This window comes from Lithobates pipiens, unplaced genomic scaffold, assembly GCF_037356315.1.
Source record: "Lithobates pipiens isolate NorthernLeopardFrog02 unplaced genomic scaffold, aLitPip1_a1.2 Scaffold_16, whole genome shotgun sequence".
Classification (NCBI taxonomy): Eukaryota; Metazoa; Chordata; class Amphibia; order Anura; family Ranidae; genus Lithobates; species Lithobates pipiens.
In genome coordinates, this window is record NW_027507748.1 from 53,767,964 (window position 1) to 53,789,551 (window position 21,588).

Below are 21,588 nucleotides of genomic sequence, written 5' to 3' on the forward strand. Positions count from 1 at the left end.
GCCTGTATGAGTCCTATCAGCTTCAGCTGATAAGACTGCAGTAACGCTGTCCCATTCCCTGGTTTACACTGTATGTGAGGTCACATGGTGTGTAGAAGGAAGCTCTGAGTGATTAGCAGACTCCAGGGAGTTCAGTGCTGTGCAGTAGGAAGTCCTGATAACAGATAGACAAGACAGAGAGTGTGCCGTAAATCAGGGGAGATCTGGGCATGCTCAGCAACGTTTTTCTAAAGAAAAAAAAGGATTACAACAATACTAAGCAAGTAGATATCTACATGCAGTGATCATAAAGGTTTTTTATGCTGATTTACTTGGGATAAAGTCGTAGGGGAGAGTTTACAACCACTTTAAGTGCAAGTTGGTGATTCGTTTCCCAGCAGTGCGTTGCAAATGGTCTTTAGTAGAGAACCAAAAAGCGTGTCAGTGGTGACCCGAGCAACTTATAGAGTCATGGCGGAGCAGAGGACCCATCATTGACAGTGGTGCCTTCTGCAGTAGCGCTACAATGCATGAAATAAAAAAAAAAAAAAACACACACACAAAAACAGCGCTGGCAGGTAAAGGGTTAAAAAGCATGACCGGGCAGGCTCGGGAATAGGAGCCAGCATTTAGTCACACCTCTTTATTTTAGATGCAGTGCACATTTCTTTCAATATTCAGTCTCTCAGCAGCTGCATCGCAAAAAACAACAACTTGGCAGCTTCAAGCAGCTGAACTCCTCCAGTGTTGGTCACATTAGCAGCTCTCCCACATTCATGTTTTTTTTTTTTAAGCGCACTGCCCCTTTAAGGGCCGTCTGTTTATCTGGTAGGCTCGCGCTGCCTCCCAGGAGCGGAAGAGTTAATCTGTCCAGCGCGAGCTCCACAACAGGCGGGTGGACCTCGGTGGGAGCCACGCCCCCTCGCGCACGGGCTCCAATAGGATCTGCCGCTCGCATCTCCTCGACCAATAGATTTTCAGATCGAGTTGAGGGAAGAAGGAAGGGGGGGAAAAAAAAAGAAAAACAAAACAAAAAAAACCGCCGCACGGGGTCGTCCGCTACCTCACAGTTTGGCTGCGTGTGGCCGCCTCAGCACGGTCGCTGTTGTGAGGTAACAGAACGGAGAGCGCCATGGAGACAGCGGGCCGTGTTACTCACCTGCTTGCATCATTAGCGAGAGGGGGAGGAAGAGAGGGGGGGAAGGCAGTCTGGGGAATAATAAATGTGCGTCACACGGCCGTTCTCTACGTCAGTCAGCCCTGACCCATCGGAAGGGGGCTCGCTGTGCTTTGTATGCGGCGCCAGTACACAGCCTGAGGAGAGGAAGAGCTCTCCCCAACCAACACTGTATGAAAACACACCCGAGCACGGGATATTTGACCACCGGACTGCCATCATACGGCCAGCGTGTGGTAATCCCTGTCATGAGTCAGCGCGCGGGGCAGCCCCCCCATTCTCCCGCGCATTTCTAATTTAACTGCGCCACCAGCGCCACGTCACCGCCCAACTCCCCGTCGCCGCGGTAACCAGGGTGGGCGGGGACACGCGATTTGGCTGCGGCTCAATAAAGCTGGTTGAAAGAAAAAAAAAAAGGAAGCAGTGGTGCCACGTGACTATGTGCGCATCCAGTCATGTGACTTTCTTCTTCCATAGGAAGCACCCTGGTGACAGAGAGGAGATGGGGACTGTGCTGGACATCAAGATCAAGAGGGCTAATAAAGTCTACAGGGAGGGGGTAAGGTGACCACAGAGGGGAGGGGCTGACCCTGCAATGTGCTGGACTTGGAGAGGTCATAATGAACTGAATACATCCCAGAGGCAGCAGCACTGGAGTGTTCACAGGTTTAGAGTTCAGGGTTTCCTTGGAAACCACTTGAGTAGAAAAGCCTGTCCCCTGCCTGCATGCTCTAGAGAAGGACCCCTACTGTCTGTGTGGAAGCAGCGGTCCCTCTGCAGAGGTCTGACACTGCCTTCCTTTTTTTTTTTTTTTTAAACTGCGTGGGAGCCAGAGCTCTCCAATCAGTGATGACCAACTTCTTACCTCAATTGACCACTATATCTCTGAGTCCGCACTGATGAAGTGAAGTGCTTGTTATGTCGAGGGGATTGCTGAATATACCTTGCCTGTCCTATTGCCGCAGTGCTCCTGTCACGTCACATTCGGCTACCCTTCACATTTTGCTACCCACTGGAGTGCGCATGCGTGACCCCGCCATATGCGTTCCAGCACAGAGTCCCTCGCGGGCACACTTTGCTCGACGTGCTTCGGGCGTGGCCTCGCTCGCCGTGCTTCGATGGTGGGGCTTGAACCTGGACTCGGGTGGAATGCATGTGGTGGCATCGTGCATGCGCAATCCAGCGGGTAGCCAAATGTGACGGGCCGCCATATGTGACAAAACAACACCCCTCCCCCCCCGCCTGGATGGTGGGGAGTGTGTGGGCGGAGTTTTGTGCATCATCCTATACCAGTGATGGCGAACCTTGGCACCCCAGATGTGTTGGAACTACATTTGCCATGATGCTCATGCCCTCTGCAGTGTAGCTGAGCATCATGGGAAATGTAGTTCCAACACATCCGGGATGCCAAGGTTCACCATCACTGGCCTGTACAGTGGGGACATTAAAGTGGTTGTAAACCCTGTACAACCACTTTTACCGACAGGTAAGTATATAATAGGACTTACCGACAGGTACTGGAAATATCTAGACATGTGCGATTCGGTTAGTAACAAATAGATTTCCGTACGAATTTGTTTTTTTTTTTTTTTTTTTTTTTTTTTCTTTCTTTTTTTTTTTTTTTTTTTTTATATATTCTTTATTTTTATTTTTCAAAGACAGAATTTTTCAAAAGTTATTCACACGTTATTTTACAGATCTTGAGGGTGGAGTCGTATTACCTATTACAAAGCTACCGACTCCTTAGCCCTCTCTTCTTACAAAATACATTTAAAAGAATACATCTCCTCCCTCCCTCCCCCCTCACGGGCAAAAAAAAAAAAAAAAAAAAAAAAAAAACCCAAAAAAGTCGGACGGAGTTGTGCCCCCCATTCTCCGCCCGTGTCCTTCGTTCTCCTCCTCTACTCCCCACTCCTATTTACTCAGACAAGACAGGTCCCACTCTCTATAAATGTCAGCCATTGTTGCCATTTCCCTTGGGTTGCACTCTCTGGCTCCAGGGTTTTATTGATCGAATCTTCAATCAGTCTACTCTGCTCCACCCTTTTCACCCACTCTAAGATTGTCGGCCCCTGGGGGTCTCCCCAATGATTTGGGATTACGGCCTTGGCTGCATTCAAGAGGTAGGGGATAAGAGTAGCTTTATACTGTCTTACTCCCATGTCTGTGTCGTGGAACAGGCAAGACCATGGGCATTTCCTGATCCTCATTCCAGTTATCAGGTAGATATTTTCAATTATCTTATCCCAAAAGGGTCTTATTTTTGGGCAATCCCACCAAATGTGTTTAAACGTGCCTTGTTCATTACATTCCCTCCAACACATCAAGTCCTCTCCTTTTCTTAATTTCTGCATTCTTATGGGAGTCATATACCACCTCGCTATTAACTTATATGCCATTTCATATGTTCGTGAGTCTTTCGCTAGTGTGTGTGTCATTTTTAATATTTTATTCCTTTGTTCGTCATTTCTCAGAGTCCCCAGTTCCCTTTCCCATTTCCCTAAATATATGGGTAATTCCCCTTCTCCCTCACCTCTTAATACTTTGTATACTTTGGATATCCTTTTCACTGTACTTTGTGGGTCCTTAAATAATTTTTCTAGTGGCCTTAAATCATTCATTCCTCGTAGGGGTTGTGGGAGCCCTTGTGTGAAATGTGCTAGTTGATTGTATCTCCATTTATCTAAGGGTCTATTTCCCCATTGTTGAGTAATTTCCCTATATGTTAAAATCCTGTCTCCTATCATCACCTCACCCAGTGTTACTTCTACTTTCTGTGCCCATCTGCTATAAAACATTCGCTCTTCCATTCCTGGTATAAAATATTTTGTGTCTAGTAGTGACATTAAGGGGGAGTTACATGTCCAGTTGTGTGACTTATTTATTTTGTCCCATGTTCTCAGTGTGTGCCTTGTGATCGTGCTAGCGCCTATTCCTAAGTTCCTTACTTGGGATGGTATCCAAATCATTTTTGTTAAGTCTGTCCCGCTTAAACTTATTTCCAACTCTGCCCAGTTCTTCCCCTCTGAGTTATGTATCCAATCTGCTATCCTGGATAATATTATGGCTTCGTAGTATTTTTTAAAATCTGGTAGCCCCACTCCTCCCTTTTCCTTCTCCTTTACTAGGACCTTGTGAGCAATGCGAGGTTTTTTGGGATACCATATAAATGCAAGAACAAGAGATTTTAATTTTCTAAAAAAACTACTCGGGAGGGCGATGGGGAGCATTTGGAATGTATATAGTACCGTTGGCAGTATAAACATTTTTATTACGTTCACTCTGCCTATCCACGATATTCTTTTATGTTTCATATTTTCCATTTGGGATTTAATTTTATTAAGCAAGGGTATATAATTTGTTTCATACAATTTCGTTTTTTTTGCCGTCAATTTAATCCCTAGGTAGCTCAGTTCCCCTCCACTCCATTTAAAGGGTAGGCTTGCGGTTAGGTCTTTCTGAATTTCTTTGGATACATTCAAATTTAATATTTCTGATTTAGATAGGTTGATTTTAAAATTTGATATTCGACCGTATTGTTCTAATTCCTTCACTATCATTGGTATTGATACTCTGGGGTGCGTCACATACAAGAGCAGGTCGTCCGCAAATGCAGACACCTTATACTCCTTCCCTCTTACTGCTATTCCTCGTATGTCCTGATTGTCCCGAATTGCTGCCAATAATGGCTCCAGGGCAATCACAAAAAGAATCGGGGAAAGAGGGCATCCCTGTCTCGTCCCGTTGAATAATTCAAAGGGGCGAGACAGGGAGCCATTCACCCTAATCCTAGCTGTCGGTTTTTTATACAATGCTTTTACCCTCTGCATCATTTTCTCGCCCAGCCCCAGATGTTCCAGGGTCTCATTGATGAACTCCCAATCTGCTCTGTCAAATGCCTTCTCGGCATCCACCGACAAGAGCAGAGTGGGAGTCTCTCTTCTAATTACTTCCTGTATCAGCATTACTGACTTTAAAGCATTATCCCTTCCCTCTCGTCCCCTGACAAAACCCACTTGGTCGGTATGGATCCACTTGGGGAGGAGAGATTTAAATCGTTCTGCCAAAATTTTCGCATATAGCTTTACGTCTACATTCAGTAATGAGATCGGCCTATAGCTTTCCATCGCTGCTGGATCCTTTCCTTCTTTTAAAATCAATGAGATGTGGGCAAGCAGGGCCTCTTCACGGAAGGCCCCCCCATCCCCCACCTCATTATAATAGTCGCAAAGCTTGGGTGCTAGGAAATTTTTAAATTTTTTGTAGTACATGATGGAATAGCCATCTGGTCCGGGACTTCCCCCTATAGCTGTTTCCTTAATTGCCCTTTCCACTTCCATTACTGAAATAGGGTTCTCTAGTTCCTGCAGATCTTCACTTGACACTTTTAAGCTTTTAAACTTCTCTAGGTAATCCCTGGTTATTTCTTTCCTTTTCTCCTTCCCCTCTCCTCTCCTTCCTATGTTATATAATGCACTATAATATGCCTGGAAGTTCTCTGCAATATCCGGTGTTGCGAATTTCATCTCCCCCTCCCTATCTCTGATCCTCGATATATAAGTCCTGTTCTTCTGTTCCTTTACTCTTCTGGATAGCCACTTACTTGATTTGTTACCCCACAAGTGTCTCTCCCTATTTATTCTATGGAAAGCTGTCCTCCTCTCTTGTTCTAGATATTCTTCTAGTTCTCTTTTTTTTTTTTGTAGTTCCTGTGATTCCTGGAGCCCTCTGGGTCTGGAAGTTTGTTCTAACTCCTCAATCTCCTTATATAACTGTCTCTTCGCCTTCTCCCTGTCTTTCTTTTTCCCTGCGCCAATTCCAATCAAGGTCCCCCTGATAACCGCCTTATGGGTCTCCCAAATAGTAGCCTTCGAGCACTCTCCTGTGTCATTCGTCGTATAGAAATCACTTAATTCCTGCAGGACTTTTACACTTACATCTTGTTCAAGGATGAGTGAATCATTTAATTTCCACGCGCTTCCTGTCCCCATCTGACCCTGTATATCTAGTTGGACACTTACAGGGGCATGATCTGACAGAGTAATTGGCTTAATTTCTGCTTTTTTTAAAAAGGCTACCAGTTGTTGTCCTACAAAAATATAATCTAATCTTGTAAAAGTTTTGTGTACGGAGGAGAAGTGGGTATAGTCCCGCTCTTTCTGGTGGGTAACGAATTTGTTAGTATTCGTACATTCGGATCAATCCGAAACATCCGAATAGCTGAAAGAACCAAAATACGAAAATTACGAATATGCAAAGTAACAAACACGCGAAAATATGAACTTACAAACGGACAAACTTATGAAACTCCGAAACAGTAAAAGAAACAGTAAAAGAAAGAAAATGACATCTATAACGAATGCTTTACAAATTTTCAGTCCTTTGTCTGTTTGTAATGTTGTTTGTTCATGTTCTCGAATCGTTCTTTTGAATGGACAGTGTAAGTGTATCTTAATATGTATGTTCGTAATTTCGTGTTCTCCAATCGTTCTTTTGAATGGGCAGTGTATTAGTGATCTATCTCACTTTACCACTTCAGCCTGATCCATTTGGCTGGCCAAAGGCCATTTTTTTATTTTTTTTTGCAATTTGGCACTGCGTCGCTTTAACTGACAATTGCTCAGTCCTGCAACGTGACTCCCAAACAAAACTGACGTCCTTTGTTGCCTTAATAATAGAGTTTTTTATTTTGGTGGTATTTGATCACTTTTTGCGGATTTATTTTTTTGCGCTATAAACAAAAAAATTTGCTACAATTTTGAAAAAAAAAATTTTTTTTTGCTATAATAAATATCCCCCAAAAATATATATTAAAAAACTTTTTTCCTCAGTTTAGGCTGATGTGTATTCTACATATTTTTGGTAAAAAAAAAAAAAAAAAAATCACAGTAAGCTTTTATTGATTGGTTTGCACAAAAGTTATAGCGTCTACAAAATAGGGTATAGTTTTATGGCATTTTTATTAATAATTTTTTTTATTATTAGAAATAGTGGCGATTAGCAATGACTGCGACCATTATGAAGGATAGATTGTACACTTTTGGTGCAATTTTGGGACCATTCACATTTATACAGCGATCGGTGCAATTAAAAAATGAATTGATTACTTTGTAAACGTGACTTCCTTTCCATGAGACGATCGCGGGTATGCCTGCAGACATTGAGTCCACGGGACTCGCGCTCACGAAGCTCCCGGCGGGCACACACGCCCGCAACCCGCCTCTTAAAGGGCAACGTACAGGTACGTGGTTCTGCCTGTATGTGCCCTTCTGCTGCAGTATATCTGCGTGAGGTGGTGGGGAAGCGGTTAATATCTTTAGCCAATCAGCTTATCCCTTTTGTGTCTGAGTCGCACTGCATTCCTGAATCTTTTAAGATTCAGTTGAGGAGGAGGTCTGGTGACTGAGGGAGTGGACTGGAGCAGGGGTGGACTGACTAGTTGGCCACTCAGGCACTGCCCGAGGGCCCCGGGCCATTAGGGGGCCCCATAAGGGTTGCCAGCCTCAGTAAAACCAGGGACAGTATGTAAAAATCTGTGTGTTTTTTATTTTTTTTTTATTTTTTTTTTTATACATCTGTCTCTGAAATGTCCCTTAGAGCCGGTTCACACTGCGGGCGATGCGAGGCGACACGACTCGCCTCGCCGCGCTCTGGCAAGTCGCCCCCGTTCTGTACAATGGAACCGTTCTGAGAGGAGCGACTCGAGTCGCTCCGACTCAGAAAAAAGGTTCCTGTACTACTTCTGGGCGACCTCGGGGCGACTTGCATTGACTTCTATACAGAAGTCATCTGCAAGTTGCCGCTGAGGTCGCGGCAGGTCGCGGCGAGGCAAGTCGGTGTCGCCTCGCATCGCCTGCAGTGTGAACCGGCCCTTACCGACATCCTTTTGGTCTAAAAATCCAGAGATTATAGCTGCCCCACCTCTCCAGTACCTTCTCAGCCAATAGAAACATGTCTGTGTATACTGTGTGATTGTATACTGTGTGACCCCCATAATCTATTGCCTGGGGGCCCCATGAGTTGTCAGTCCGCTCCTGGACTGGAGTAAGTACAGGACTTATTAGAAAAGCGAGCATAGGATCATTATTCTTTATTTTCTGAGAAGGTATGAATCGATGAAAAAGGCAATATCACAAAAGTAACAATTACTAAATTACGAGTAGTGTACTGAATAAATGAAAATTATTATCGAACAAAATTATGAATTTTGAATCAAAGAAAATTAGACTAACGGAATTATGAATCATTTCCCATTAAAGAAAATATATCTGTTACGAAAATACGAACGAGTCCAAATATAAAAACCCGAGTTCTACGAAATTACAAATCGTTATGAATGAATGGAAACGTGAAGAAACAAAACCATTTTTTTTTCTTTTTTGTGCACGTGTCTAGAAATATCTCCTAAACGTGTACGGTTTAGGAGGTATTTACCATATACGCTTGTGCCGATGTCATCAACACAAGCGCACTAAAGAAATGGCATGTGCCGTGACCGTTGGCTCCTGCGCGACTACGGCTAGTCAGTCAGAGAGTAGGAGTCTGCGGCCCTCGGAAGGAAGAGGGGTGAAGGTGGATGCTTCCTTTGCAGGTAAGTGCAACATAATGGGCTAGTATGTGATGCATAAAAGCCCATTATGCTTTTACTGTGCAGGGGAAAAAGAGGAAGTAAAACCCATCAGGTTTACATCCTCTAACCCTTATGGTAAGTTTAGGATACTGGATCACAACTTACAGTGGAGTAGACGTGTGCAATTCGTTTTGTTCTGAATTAGTTTTTTCACAAATTTCGACAAATTTTGTTAATTTGGAAACCTCAAAATTAACGAAAAAACCCATTTAACAAATTTTTCGGAATATTCGTAAAATTAAAAAAATCTGAAATAATAACTAACTATTAAATTATAGGTATTGGAATTTCCTTTAAAATTTGACTATTAGCGAACGTAACGAATTTATCCGAAAATAGCGAATGCCGCATCTAAATGAATGGAACGTAACAAATTAATAATAACAATAATAATACACTTTTTATTATTCTTTATTATTAATTTGTTCCGTTCCATTTGTTTAGATGCGGCATTCATTAGTTCAGATAATTTGTATCTTCGGATAAATTTGTTGCATACGTTCGCTAACAGGCAAATTTTGATAGAAAATTCCAAACCTATAATTTAATAGTTTCGTTATTTAGAATTTTCATTCTTTTTTTGAATTTACGAATTGCGATCATAACGAATGACCCAAAAAACAAATTAAATCAAAACAAACACATTTTTTGGCAGTGCACTTGTCTACAGTGGAGTCTACTGGAGCTAATAGTAATGATGGGTGTTTTCGCCTTAAAGTGGAGTTCCGCCTGCCTGAAAAAAAAAAAAATAATTAAAAATGTAAAAGTCAACAGCTACAATTACTGCAGCTGCTGACTTTTAAAATAAAGACACTTACCTGTCCAGGGCTTCGGTCTGAACTGGGGGTTGAACTGGGATTTAAAATGGTTGTTACCCCTACAGAGTTGGTAGCCAAAGGCCAAGCTGAGTGGAGTGCAGGAGAAGTGATCAAGTGACACCGCAGGGATCAGTGGGCATAGTTCAAGATGGATTTAGTTGGTAAGGAGAAGCAGAGCATGCACAAAACGGTGGCAACGCTGCAGAGCCTAGATGAGCCTGCAGATGGCCATCGCTAACCTTGGAGGACACCTTGCTGGTAGGATCAGCAAGTATTTTCATGAAAAATTAAAGTAGATTGCCAAAAACCGATCGTTTTGAAATTTTATTACACATTAAAATATTTCAGTCGCTCTAACTTTCAGAATCTGGCTCACACTTATGCGATGCCAGACATCGCACGTGATTCGCACCGCATTGCTGTGCGCATCACATGCAAAGTCTGTGCGATGTGAATTTAGCTATACCGATTATATGGCTAAATTTGCATCGCATTCAGACCAAAATGGTGCAGGACCCTTTTTTTTGATCCACACTGGAATGGGATCGCATTGATGTTCATACCCCTGCACTTTCGATTCCCGTCTGCTTTCACAGTTTGCACTGCGTTCTGCGAACTGATTTGGGGGTGTCATTAACTTTGCAGTGACACCCGCAGCGGTTCGCAGAGAGCAGTGTGATGTGGGAACCCGCACAGGAATCACATAAGTCTGAACCCAGCCTTCATGTAAAAAATGTTTGTTTAGATGCATTCGATTCTAATAATAATCTTCTAATGATTATAAGACAACTAAAGTGTTTCTGTAGCAATGAATACATGGGAAGGTGCTTGATGAGCGCCACCTGGTGTCCAAAAGCAGGATTGCATATCTGCAGTACCACTGGAAAGATTTGCTGTTGTGTTCTGTAGCCTCAAAATGATCTTTCTCTCAGTGATGAGGTCTATAATACTTCCGCTGCAAAAGTCAAAGATGCCAGTGTCTTCTGTTTGCTCCTGAGACTGATATAAGCAGGTGCTTTAAAAGTTCTTAAATAAAAACCTTGGTGTATTTTCAGTGCACACATTACCATTATTATTGTCATGTTTAGTGGTATAAAGGCAAAATCAAAAATGACATATATGATGCAGTCTGTCACGAACATTAACACAGCAGTTTGTTTATTTTAGTCTGCTGTGTTTTTTTTTTTTTTTTTTTTACCTGCTTATTTTGCTATTATTTTTCAACTTCCTTTAACCGCTTGCTGACCGTATACGGTGTATGTGTATATATCTATATCTCTATCTCTGCAAAACAACTCCTCTGCACAGGATCCCATACCTGTATGTGATCCCGCACTTCTGGGTCAGGGGTACGCACCGCCAGTGACCTGCTCTTGCTGTGTCCAATCAGCGGGTCCGGTGGGCGCAATTTCTGCCGTGACCCACCGACCGTTCCCAAGAGAGGCAGAATGGCGACCTTCCTATGTAAACAAGGCAGACTGCCGTTCTGTGAGGAGGAGAGGTAGTGATTCTGTGTTTCTGCTAAGCAGGAACACTGATCCCTGCCTTCCCACAGTACAAGCACCTCCCCAACAGTTAGCAAGCACTCCCTAGGGACACATTCAATCCTTTCATCGCCCCTTTCCTGCCAGTGTCATTAGTACAATACAGAAAGGAGCATTCAGATAAGAATTTTTGTCTTTAGTACAGTGACAGTATATATTTTTTAGCATTTATCACTGTATTGGTGTCACTGGTCTCCAAAAAAAGTGTCAGTGTCTGATTTGTCCACTGCAGTGACGCAGTCACCAGGCATTGCAGAGAGAGGGGAGATGTCACTGAGACAAATACTATCCATCAGGGCTCGAGTCCTGCTGGAATGCGTGGGAACAGCGTCCCTGCACTTTTTTCAAAGCAGGAACGCTGTTCCCTTTGCAGGACTAGAGCCGCCCGAGCCGAATGAGATGTATGCAGACTAGCGCAAGAAGCGCCTGTCTGTAATAGGTTCTCTCTCATGTCACTCATCACTGTTCGTTCCCCGGCAGCCCCTCCTCTCTTCTCGTCTATCCCCATTGGCTTGTGACATCATCTGGGATAGACGAGAAGAGAGGAGCGGCGGCCGGGGAGCGAGCAGCGCTGCATGATATGAGAGAGCACTTACTACAGACAGACGCTTCCTGCGCTACTCTGCATACTGGCAAGTAAGATCCCCTCACATGCCCTGTAATGTGCCCCCTGATGTGCCCCATTCCCTGATGTGCTATGTGCCATGTGGCCTGATGTGCTGTGTGCCCCGATGTGCTATGTGCCCCATAATGTGCCCTGATGTGCTATGTGCCCCATGCCCTGATGTGCTATGTGCCCCATAATGTGCCCCATGCCCTGATGTGCCCCGGTGTCCTATTTTTTTTTTATTTTTTTTGGTGGGGGAGTGGATCTTGGGTGGGAGTTCCCACACTTTTTTCCCCAGGACTTGACCCCTGCTATCCGTTATATTTGGTGTATGCAGGAAGATGGGGACTACCTGGTTACCCACTGATTTGGGAGCCTTATTCCAAGGCTTTGGCTAGCTCATTTCCCGCTGTTTGCCAGAGCACACACCAGATAAATGAGAACATGCCAGTCCGCACCTAACCACTGGAATTCAGCTGCTGCTGCTCATCTGTTATTTAACAGCTTTGGGAATTAAATGTTCTGTACCTATTTTGTTCCTAAGCTGACGTTTACCTGCACCCCCCCATCCTGACAGTTGCCTCACTTGTGACATGAAGCCACTCTGATTGAATTAAATTATTTTTGATCGTACTCATTCCTACTCTCTACCCCTGATGAAAGTATTAAACTGGAAACACGTTGGGTACCAGGGATCACCATCCACTGGAGAGTACTAGTGCCATTTTATATACACTGTTGCATTATATTTGTTTTATCATACAACATTTGTTATCGGATGTCTTTTCTGTTTGATCATTTATGTTTGATCATTTGTTTCATGTAACAATAAAAAATATTTTCTCATATCGTCTTCCAGGACAGCCTTTGAGATATAGGGCTCCTCCCTCCGGGACAGGAAACACGTCAAGCCAATTAAATAAAAGGTGTGGTCCTCCAGGCCCTCCTCAGTTTTTGTGTTTCCTGCCGGACGGGAAGGAGCACGTCTTGGAACTGGTAAGGGGAGCTCCTTCTCAGGGGTTTTACCTGGGGAGAGCGCCTTGATGGACCTGACCCTTAGCACCCCTCGGTCCGAACGAAGGGAGGAGAGGGTAGCTTTCAGTCCCCGCTGCCATTTAAACGTTCGGAGAGAACGGGACCCCGATACGCGGCAATCTCCCCCTCGGAGCGCTAACCGCTCGTACCTGTCGGTCGGAGGCGGCGGGAGACGTTCGCTCTACCGACCGGCGTTCGGGTACTGTGAGCGGTGCGTTCGTAAGAACGCACGGCGTCGGGGCGGAGTTTTTGCGCTCTGGCGTACGGAAGTGGGAGAGACGCACTTCCGCCGGATTCGCGTCATCAGGGGGCGCCGCAGGACCCGTTCCAGTCCTTTGGGCGCGGCGGTGTGACTACAGGGTTGCCTGGAGCAGTGTGAAGGCTCAGAGAGACTGAGTGATACACAGGAACCATGGAGAGTGCGGTTGTGCAGGTGGACTCCGGTTCAACAGGCTCCAGTACCTCTCAGGTAAGCTTGGTGAGGGCAGACCAGGACTTACACTGGCGGGTGGGGGGTCACTCTGACCCGTAGCACCTTCCCGGGGTGGAGAACCTGCTGGTGAAGGGGGGCACTTCCTAAACAGACCCTAGAAGCACAGTGGTGTGGTCAGGGGTGGTATTTTAATGGGACCCTGTTTTTCTTTGTTTTTAGGTTAAACAGGACAGAGCCCAGATACCTTTACCCAGAAGGAAATGTGCCGTGTGTGGGGCTAAGTTAGGCACCGGTTGGGAGAAGCCGCTTTGCCCAGATTGTGTCAGTAGCCTGGTAAAAGAGGACTCGGTGGCAGCTTGTCACAATGTTTTAACATCCGTAAAGGATGAGATTGCATCCACCTTCCAATCTTTTAAAAACATGATGGATAGGATGCAGGGTCCTTCTGTCTCTTTACCCAGAATTGGACGGGTCACAAGGGAAGAGGCAGAGGAGGTATCTTATTCAATCCTCCTCAACCCTCCCCTAAAACCCAGTGACTCCTGCGTCCCGGTGGGAGGAAGACTGGGGAAGTTCCTCCCACAGTGGGAAGCTTCAACCGAAAGTCCGTTCATTCGAGATCTTGTAAGGAACGGCTACAGGTTGGAGTTTGGTTCAGTTCCCCTCCCGAACTTTCAAGTAACAAGGTTACCAAGGGACCAAGAGAAAGCAGAGGCTTTGGCTCTTCTTCTGGGGGATCTGGTGGACCAAGAAGTAATGGTGCAGGTACCTCAGGAGGAGCGAGGCTTGGGGGTTTACTCCCACGTATTCGTGGTAAAGAAACCTTCGGGGAAGTTCAGGTTAATACTGAATCTCCGTCCCCTGAACAGATTTATAAAATACAAGCGGTTCCGGATGGAGTCAATCTTCTCGGTAACCAAATTCCTGTTTCAGGGCTGTCACATGGCCACAGTGGATCTCAGGGATGCATATTTGCATATCCCGATTCATCCGGAATCTCAGAGATTTCTCAGGTTGGCGGTGAGGTTGAACACGGGTGTGTTACACCTCCAGTTTCGAGCTCTCCCCTTCGGGCTTTCAGCCTCACCAAGAGTCTTTACAAAAGTTCTGGCAGAGGCACTGGCCCCATTAAGGCTCAAGGCTATAACAGTGATCCCATATCTGGACGATCTACTGTTCATAGCCCAGTCGGCCCAACAGCTGCAGAGGGACATACAGGAGGCTTTGGGGTTTCTGCGCTCACTGGGGTGGCTGATAAACCAGGAAAAATCCCAGCTGACCCCCTCACAGGAGGTCCTGTATTTAGGATACAGGATTTCTTCAGTGGAAATGAGGGTATTTCTTCCGGAGGAGAAGATCGGCAAGCTAGAGCAGGCGGTAGCCCAGCTTCAATCTGGTCGGGAAGCCCAGATCAGGGAGGTGATGAGAGTCCTAGGGTTGATGACATCATGCTTTCCAGCGGTGGCCTGGGCAAGACATCATCAGGGGATCTGCAAGTTCGCTCAGACAATGTGACAGCAGTAGCCTACCTGAACAAGCAAGGGGGAACCAGAAGCCCTGCACTACAGGTAATTGCGGACAAAATCTTCTGCTGGGCAGAGAAGAATTTGTCCTCAATATCAGCCATTCACCTAAAGGGAACCCAGAATTTCCTGGCCGACTTTCTCAGTCGCCAGAAGATAGGTCAGGACGAGTGGGCCCTCAACAAGGAAGTGTTCGAGGAGATCGTGTCATGCTGGGGAAGGCCAGAAATAGACCTATTTGCAACAGAAGGCAACAGGAAGGTGACACAATTTTTTTCGGTTCACCCACAGGATCGGGCCAGGGGGATAGACGCCCTTGCCAATCCATGGCGGTTTGGCCTGTGTTACGCCTTTCCTCCCGTAAGGATGGTGGCGGAGGTTCTGCAGAAGTTCCGTTCGGAAACTACGGACCTCATTTTAGTAGCTCCTTTTTGGCCAAGGAGACCCTGGTTTGCCAGCATAAAGAGATTGGCCGTACATCCTCCGCTGTTTCTACCAGTCAGGGAGGACTTACTTTCCCAGGGGCCGATCCTGTGCCCTCAGATAGAGAGGCTCAAGCTTGCGGCCTGGTATCTGAGGAACAAATCTTAAGGTCACAGGGTTTCTCAGAGAGAGTGATTAAGACCTTGTTAGAATGCCGTAAACCTGTTACTAGGGCAATTTACGCCAAGGTAGGAAAGAGGTTTAATTCCTGGTTGCGAGAACAGGGGATTGCAAGTCCCGGGGTCCCGGCAGTCCTAGATTTTCTACAAGCAGGGGTAGAACTGGGCCTATCTATCAGCACTCTAAAGGTACAGGTGGCGGCCTTAAGTGTTTTCCTTCAGTCCTCCCTTCAGCAGAATCCATTTGTCAGGAACTTCTTCAAGTGCTCTATCTAGATCCAGGCCTGTGAGAATGAAGTCCTGTCCTACTTGGGATTTGGCCTTGGTTCTTAGAGCTCTGACCCAAGATCCATTTGAACCATTAGAGGGAGCTTCACTTAAGTGGATTGTACTAAAGACTGTTTTTTTGATAGCGATCACGTCAGCTAGAAGGGTCAGTGATCTACAAGCGCTCTCGGTCAGAGAGCCATTTCTGTTAATCTTAGAGGACAGGGTAGTACTTAAGACTGATCCTAGTTTTCTTCCTAAAGTGGTGTCCACTTTTCATAGGACACAGGATATTATTTTGCCAACTTTTTTCTCAACCTCAGACAAGGATGAGGCGAGATCTTTAAGTTTGTTAGACGTCAGGAGAAGTCTATTGATTTTTTTAGAAGCCACTAAGGTCTTCAGGAAGTCAGACTCACTTTTTGTTAATTTTTCGGGCGCCCGCAAGGGCTGCAAGGCGTCCAAAGCGTCTATCGCCAGGTGGATACGAATGGCGATAGTTAAAGCCTATGAGTTAGAGGGGAAGCAGGCACCCTTAGTTAAGGCACACTCTACAAGGGCGGTTTCCGCATCATGGGCAGAGAGGGCTGGAGCCTCTCCGGAGGAGATCTGCAAAGCAGCAACGTGGTCCAGCTACTCAACGTTCGCAAGACATTACCGTCTGGATTTATGGTCTGATAAAGAGCAGACTTTTGGACGTAAGGTCCTCCAGGCAGTGGTCCCGCCCTGACAAGGTGAGCTCCTTGCTTATCATCTCAAAGGCTGTCCTGGAAGACGATATGAGAAAACCGGAGTTAGACTTACCGGTAACTCTTTTTCTAGGAGTCTTCCAGGACAGCCTGGCTTCCCACCCAAAGTTGTTTAAATTGGACTAAGTGGTGAGGATGTGTATTAACATGATTGTTAGTGTGTTATGTCTTTCAGAGCCTCCCGGCGGTTCTTGGAGTAAAACTGAGGAGGGCCTGGAGGACCACACCTTTTATTTAATTGGCTTGACGTGTTTCCTGTCCCGGAGGGAGGAGCCCTATATCTCAAAGGCTGTCCTGGAAGACTCCTAGAAAAAGAGTTACCGGTAAGTCTAACTCCGGTTTTTTCTACATACATCAATGTCTTTAGCCTTCAAAGTCCCATTTAAGGGGGAACAGTTCTTTGGTTATATACAGTCCCGCTATAAGTTGCTGATCGCCGCCATTACTAGTAAAAAGATAAATAAAAATCCGTAAATATATCCCATATTTGTGTTTGTAGATGCTATAACTTTTGTGCAAACCAATCAAACGCTTATTGGGATTTTTTTTTATTTTTTTTACCAAAAATATGTAGCAGAATAAATATTGGCCTAAATTGATGGAAATTAGATTTATTTTTTTATTTATTTTTTTGGATATGTTTTATAGAAAGTAAAAAATATTGTGGTGGTTATTTTTTATTTTTTTTTATTTTTTCTCAAAATTGTCGATTTTTTTATTTTTTTGTTTCTAGTGCAAAGAGAAAAAAAAAATGCGGAGATGATCAAATACCACCAAAAGAAAGTTTTCTATTTGTGGGAAAATAAGACATATGTTTTATTTGGGTTACAACTGTGCAATTGTCAGTTAAAGTAATGCAGTGCCTTATCGCAAAAAAAATGGCCTGGTCATGAAGGGGGGGGGGGATATTCAGGAGGGCAAGTGGTTAGCTGGCAGAGGGCTGAGACAAACCCTTTGAGGAAACCGTCTGGGCAAATTTTGCCTAATACTGAACTTGAAATCACTGAACAAATGGGTGATCTACAAGAAATTTTGGATGGAAACAATCTTTACGGTGAAGTCCATTCTTCCCGCAGGTTGCTTCATGGCCTCCCTAGATTTGAGGGACACTTATTTACACATTCTGATCTATGAGGAATCTCAAAAGTTTTTGGAGGGTGGCAATCAAGTGGGGAAAGCAGGTCCGACATTTCCAATTCAGGGCCCTGCCATTTGGCCTGTCCTCATCCCTCAAGGATTTTTATGAAAATCCTGGCGGAGGCACTGACCCCCTGAGACTGAAAGGAATCTGTCATCCCATACTTAGACAACCTTTTATTTTTTGCCCCCTCTGCTCCAATTACAAGGAGGTGGAGGTGGCCACTTGCTTTCTGGGAAACCTGGTGTAGTTGATAAACAGTACCTCGATCTTCTGCGTCACAGTTCACCAAGAACCCTATCTCAAAGAGGAGAAAATAGAAAAGGTAAAGGCAACAGCAGCCTTTTTTCAGAACAGCCTGGCATTTTCCATTCAGCTATGTCGGGTCTGGGTCTCCTGGCAGCAGTACCATGGGCGAGGGCCCATTTCAGGTGTCTCCAGGCCAAAATCCTGAGTAGCTGGGACAGCGTGCAGGAATCGCTGGACACGACCTTCTGCCTATCTCCAAAGACCAAGAGATCTCTGTAGTGGTGGAGGGACGAAGAGAACCTCATTCAGGGTCTACTATGGTCTCTTCCGGTGTCTGTCCATATCTCTATGGATGCCAGTGCCTGGGGAATTTTTTAGCCAACACCAAGTGTATGAGTCAGAATATTCACTAAACGGGGAAGTCTTCCAGCTAGGGGTAGAGAAATGGGGCCTTCCAGAGGTGGACTTGTTCGCCAACAAATCATATGCCAAGATTCCAGTGTACTTCTTGCTGGAAAGCGAAGTAGGGGCCAAGGGGATAGATGCCTCAGCTCAGAAGTGGGCGTTTTTGCCTATGCCCCCCCCCCCCACGTTCAAACTTATTCCCCTGGTCCTGAGGAAGTTTGTTTTAGGAGCATACCACAATGATCCTGGTGCTCCCTTATTGGCTGAAAAGGCCTTGGTTTTCCACGCTGCTGTGCCTGACAGGAGAGCCTCCCCTCATGCTACCCTAGAGGGAGGATCTGCTGTCCCAGGGCCCAGTTCTTTTGCCAAAAATAGAGAGGCTGAAATTGTTGGCTTGGTGTCTGAGGAAAGCTTCCTGAGGTCTAAGGGGCTCTCGGAGAGGTGAATTCAATTCTTTCCCATTGAAATAAATAAATTGCTTGGGTTACTGTTAGGCTGCTTTCACACTGGGGCGGGAGCAGCGTCGGCGGTAAAGTGCCGCTATTTTTAGCGGCGATTTACCGTCGTTTTAGCGGCGGTGTGCGGGCGCTAGCGGGGTGGTTTTAACCCCCGCTAGCGGCCGAAAAGGGGTTAAACCCGCCCGCAAAGCGCCGCTGCAGCGGCGCTTTGCCGGCGGTATTGCCGCGGTGTCCCATTGATTTCAATGGGTAGGAGCGGTATAGGAGCGGTGAATACACCGCTCCTTCACCGCTGCAAAGATGCGGCTAGCAGGACTTTTTTCACCGTCCTGCCAGCGCATCGCTCCAGTGTGAAAGCCCTCCGGCTTTCACACTGGAGTTAAAGGGGCCGGTTTTTTTCAGGCGTTACACAGGCGCTATTTTTAGAGCTGTAACGCCTGAATACCGCCCCAGTGTGAAAGCAGCCTTACATTTTGGAAGGTTTTCTGTTCGTGGCTAGACACCAAGAAGGTGTCTGCAGATATTCCAGCCGTCTTGGAGTTTTTACAAGACTGTGCGGACCAAGGACTGGCCATTAGTACATTGAAAGTTCAGATATTGGCCTTGTCTGTGTTTTTTTTTTTTCTTTTTTGGGAGCAACCCATGGCATTAGGCCCGCTAGTTATCATGGTTCTTTAAGGGGTTAGCCAGGATTAGACCCATTCTGTTCAAATTTCTGCCAAAATGTTGACAGTATTGCAAGGTTGGGTAACGTGATCGCAAAAGGAAGAGCTGTCCTTTAAAATGGGTCACGGTCAAAACTGTCTTTTTAGTGGCCATCTCCACAGCCAGATGCATTAGCGAACTGCAGGTACTTTCCATTAAGGAGCCTTTTCTGCAAATTTTTGAAGACAGACTGATATTGCGTACAGACCAGGGTTTTTTGCCTAAAGTGGTGTGAAAATTCCACAGGACTTAGGAAATTGCTTTGCCTTCTTTCTGTGTGTCCCCAACCAATCGAAAAAAAAACATAATTCCACCAACTGGATGTGAGCCTGTCTTATGGTATCTGCAATTGTCGGAAAGCATCCAAATGCTCTATTTATTTTGCATTCGGGAAAAAAATTGGGGTTCCAAGCTTTGAAAGGCACAATTGCAAGGTGGATTTAAACAAGCTATTGTGGAAGCTTACAAGATTTAAAAAAAAGGAATGTCCTTTTTTTTTCCCCCCTATGGCTCACTCCACACGGGCGCTATAGGCTTCTTGGGCAGAGCGAGCTGGAGCGACACCAGAGCAAATTTGTCGAGCATTTGCGCTGAGATTGAACCTTATCTCAGCGCAAGACCAAACATTTTTGAGAGAAAAGTCCTCCAAGCTCCTCCTGAGGGCGTCTTCTGCCTCAGAGTTAGAGGAGGATGTGGGGATCACCATGCAGAGCCTGCAAGAATTTGGGTGGCTGTTGAACCTAAAGAAGTCGGTGATTGTACCGACCCAGCATCTGGAGTATCTAGGCTTGCTGCTGGACTCCATGGAAGTGAGAGTTTTTTTCCCTTCAGACAAACTGCAGACTCTCAGATCCGCGGTAAAACTGCTTAAGAACCGCAAGTAGTCGTCGCTCCACTTTTGCATGCGAGTCCTGGGTCTCGTGGTAGCCTCCTTTGAGGCAGTACCTTTATGCCCAGTTCCACAACAGAGTCCTGCAGAAGGAGATTTTGACAAATTGGGACAAATCTCAGTTGTCTCTGGATCCTCAGATCCAGGTGAGCCAGTCAGTCAGATTCACTGATCTGGTGGCTGAGGTCCCCATTGCTTCAGTCCGGGAAATCGTTCCTGCCTCTGAAATGGACAGTGATCACAACGGACGCCAGCCTATCCGGCTGGGGTGGAGTGATGGGGGTTCAGTTGGCTCAGGGCCTCTGGTCGACAGAAGAATCCAAGTTGCAGGTCAATCTGCTCGAGTTGAGAGCGATCAGGCTATGCCTCTCCACATGGTTGATGAGAATTCAGGGGCGTCCGATCAGGATCCAGTCAGACAACGCCACGGCTGTGGCATACGTCAATCACCAAGGGGGAACAAGAAGCTCAGCCGCTGCACAGGAGGTGGCTCGCATACTTCGGAGAGCAGAGCGACACGTACCAGCCCTGTCGGCCATTTACATCCCGGGAGTGGAGAACTGGCAGATGCTGGACCCAGGAGAATGGGCGTGGCATCCGGAGATTTTCAGGTTACAGTGCCTGAAGTAGGGCACACCAGACGTGGATCTTCTGGCCTCCTGCCTCAATCGGAAGGTGCCAAGATTCGTGTCCAGGACGAGATCCGTGGGCAGACGCGCTGGTGGCTCCGTGGGATCAGTACCAGCTGATCTATGCCTTTCCTCCACTGAAACTGTTACCACGCTTGCTTCGAGGAGTGGAAGGCCTCGGCGTCCTTGGTACACGGATCTGGTGCGTCTGGTGGCAGATGCTCCCTGGCGACTGCCGTTGTGAGAGGATCTTCTGTCTCGAGGTCCGATTCTCCATCCTGCTTTACCATCGCTGGCTTTAACAGCATGGATATTGAGAGCCAGGTGTTGAGGAACCGGGGTCTGTCAGACTCGGTGATCCCAACTATGTTAAGAGCACGAAAATCTTCTTCCCTGAAGATATACAATTGTACATGGAAGGCCTACACCTCCGTGTGTGAGAAGGGATGACATCCGCGCCTTTTTTCTATAGCCAGGATCCTGCTGATTCTTCAGCAAGGAGTAGACCAGAAATTGGCTCCAAGCACCATTAAGGGGCAAATTTCAGCCTTGGCTGTCTCTTTTCAGTGACTCCTGGCGTCTCACTCATTAGTGAGTACCTTAGTTCAGGGGGTACGACGTGTAGTCCCTCCGGTGCATCCACCGTTACCCCCATGGGATTTGAACCTGGTGTTATCGGCGCTTCAAAAACCGCTGTTTGAAAATATCAGGGAGATTCCCCTGTTGACTCTTTCCCAGAAAGTGGTCTTTC

General features: G+C 46.1%; 1 protein-coding gene across 2 annotated transcripts in view; it reads left to right on the forward strand.

Annotated features, from left to right (window-relative positions):
• Window positions 1–971: 971 nt before the first annotated feature.
• VPS26C (VPS26 endosomal protein sorting factor C) overlaps window positions 972–21,588 on the forward strand; it is a 70,205-nt gene continuing 49,588 nt past the window's right edge. Inside the window, exon 1 of one of the 2 annotated variants that reach the window (XM_077479910.1) lies at window positions 972–1,091. Coding sequence is in view for 1 of the 2 variants with exons in the window: in XM_077479909.1 (XP_077336035.1) it covers window positions 1,596–1,715 (120 nt within the window). In the remaining variant the exon portion in view is untranslated. Of the gene's footprint in view, window positions 1,092–1,558; window positions 1,716–21,588 lie in introns of those variants that run through there. The other variant, XM_077479909.1, reaches the window with a different exon arrangement.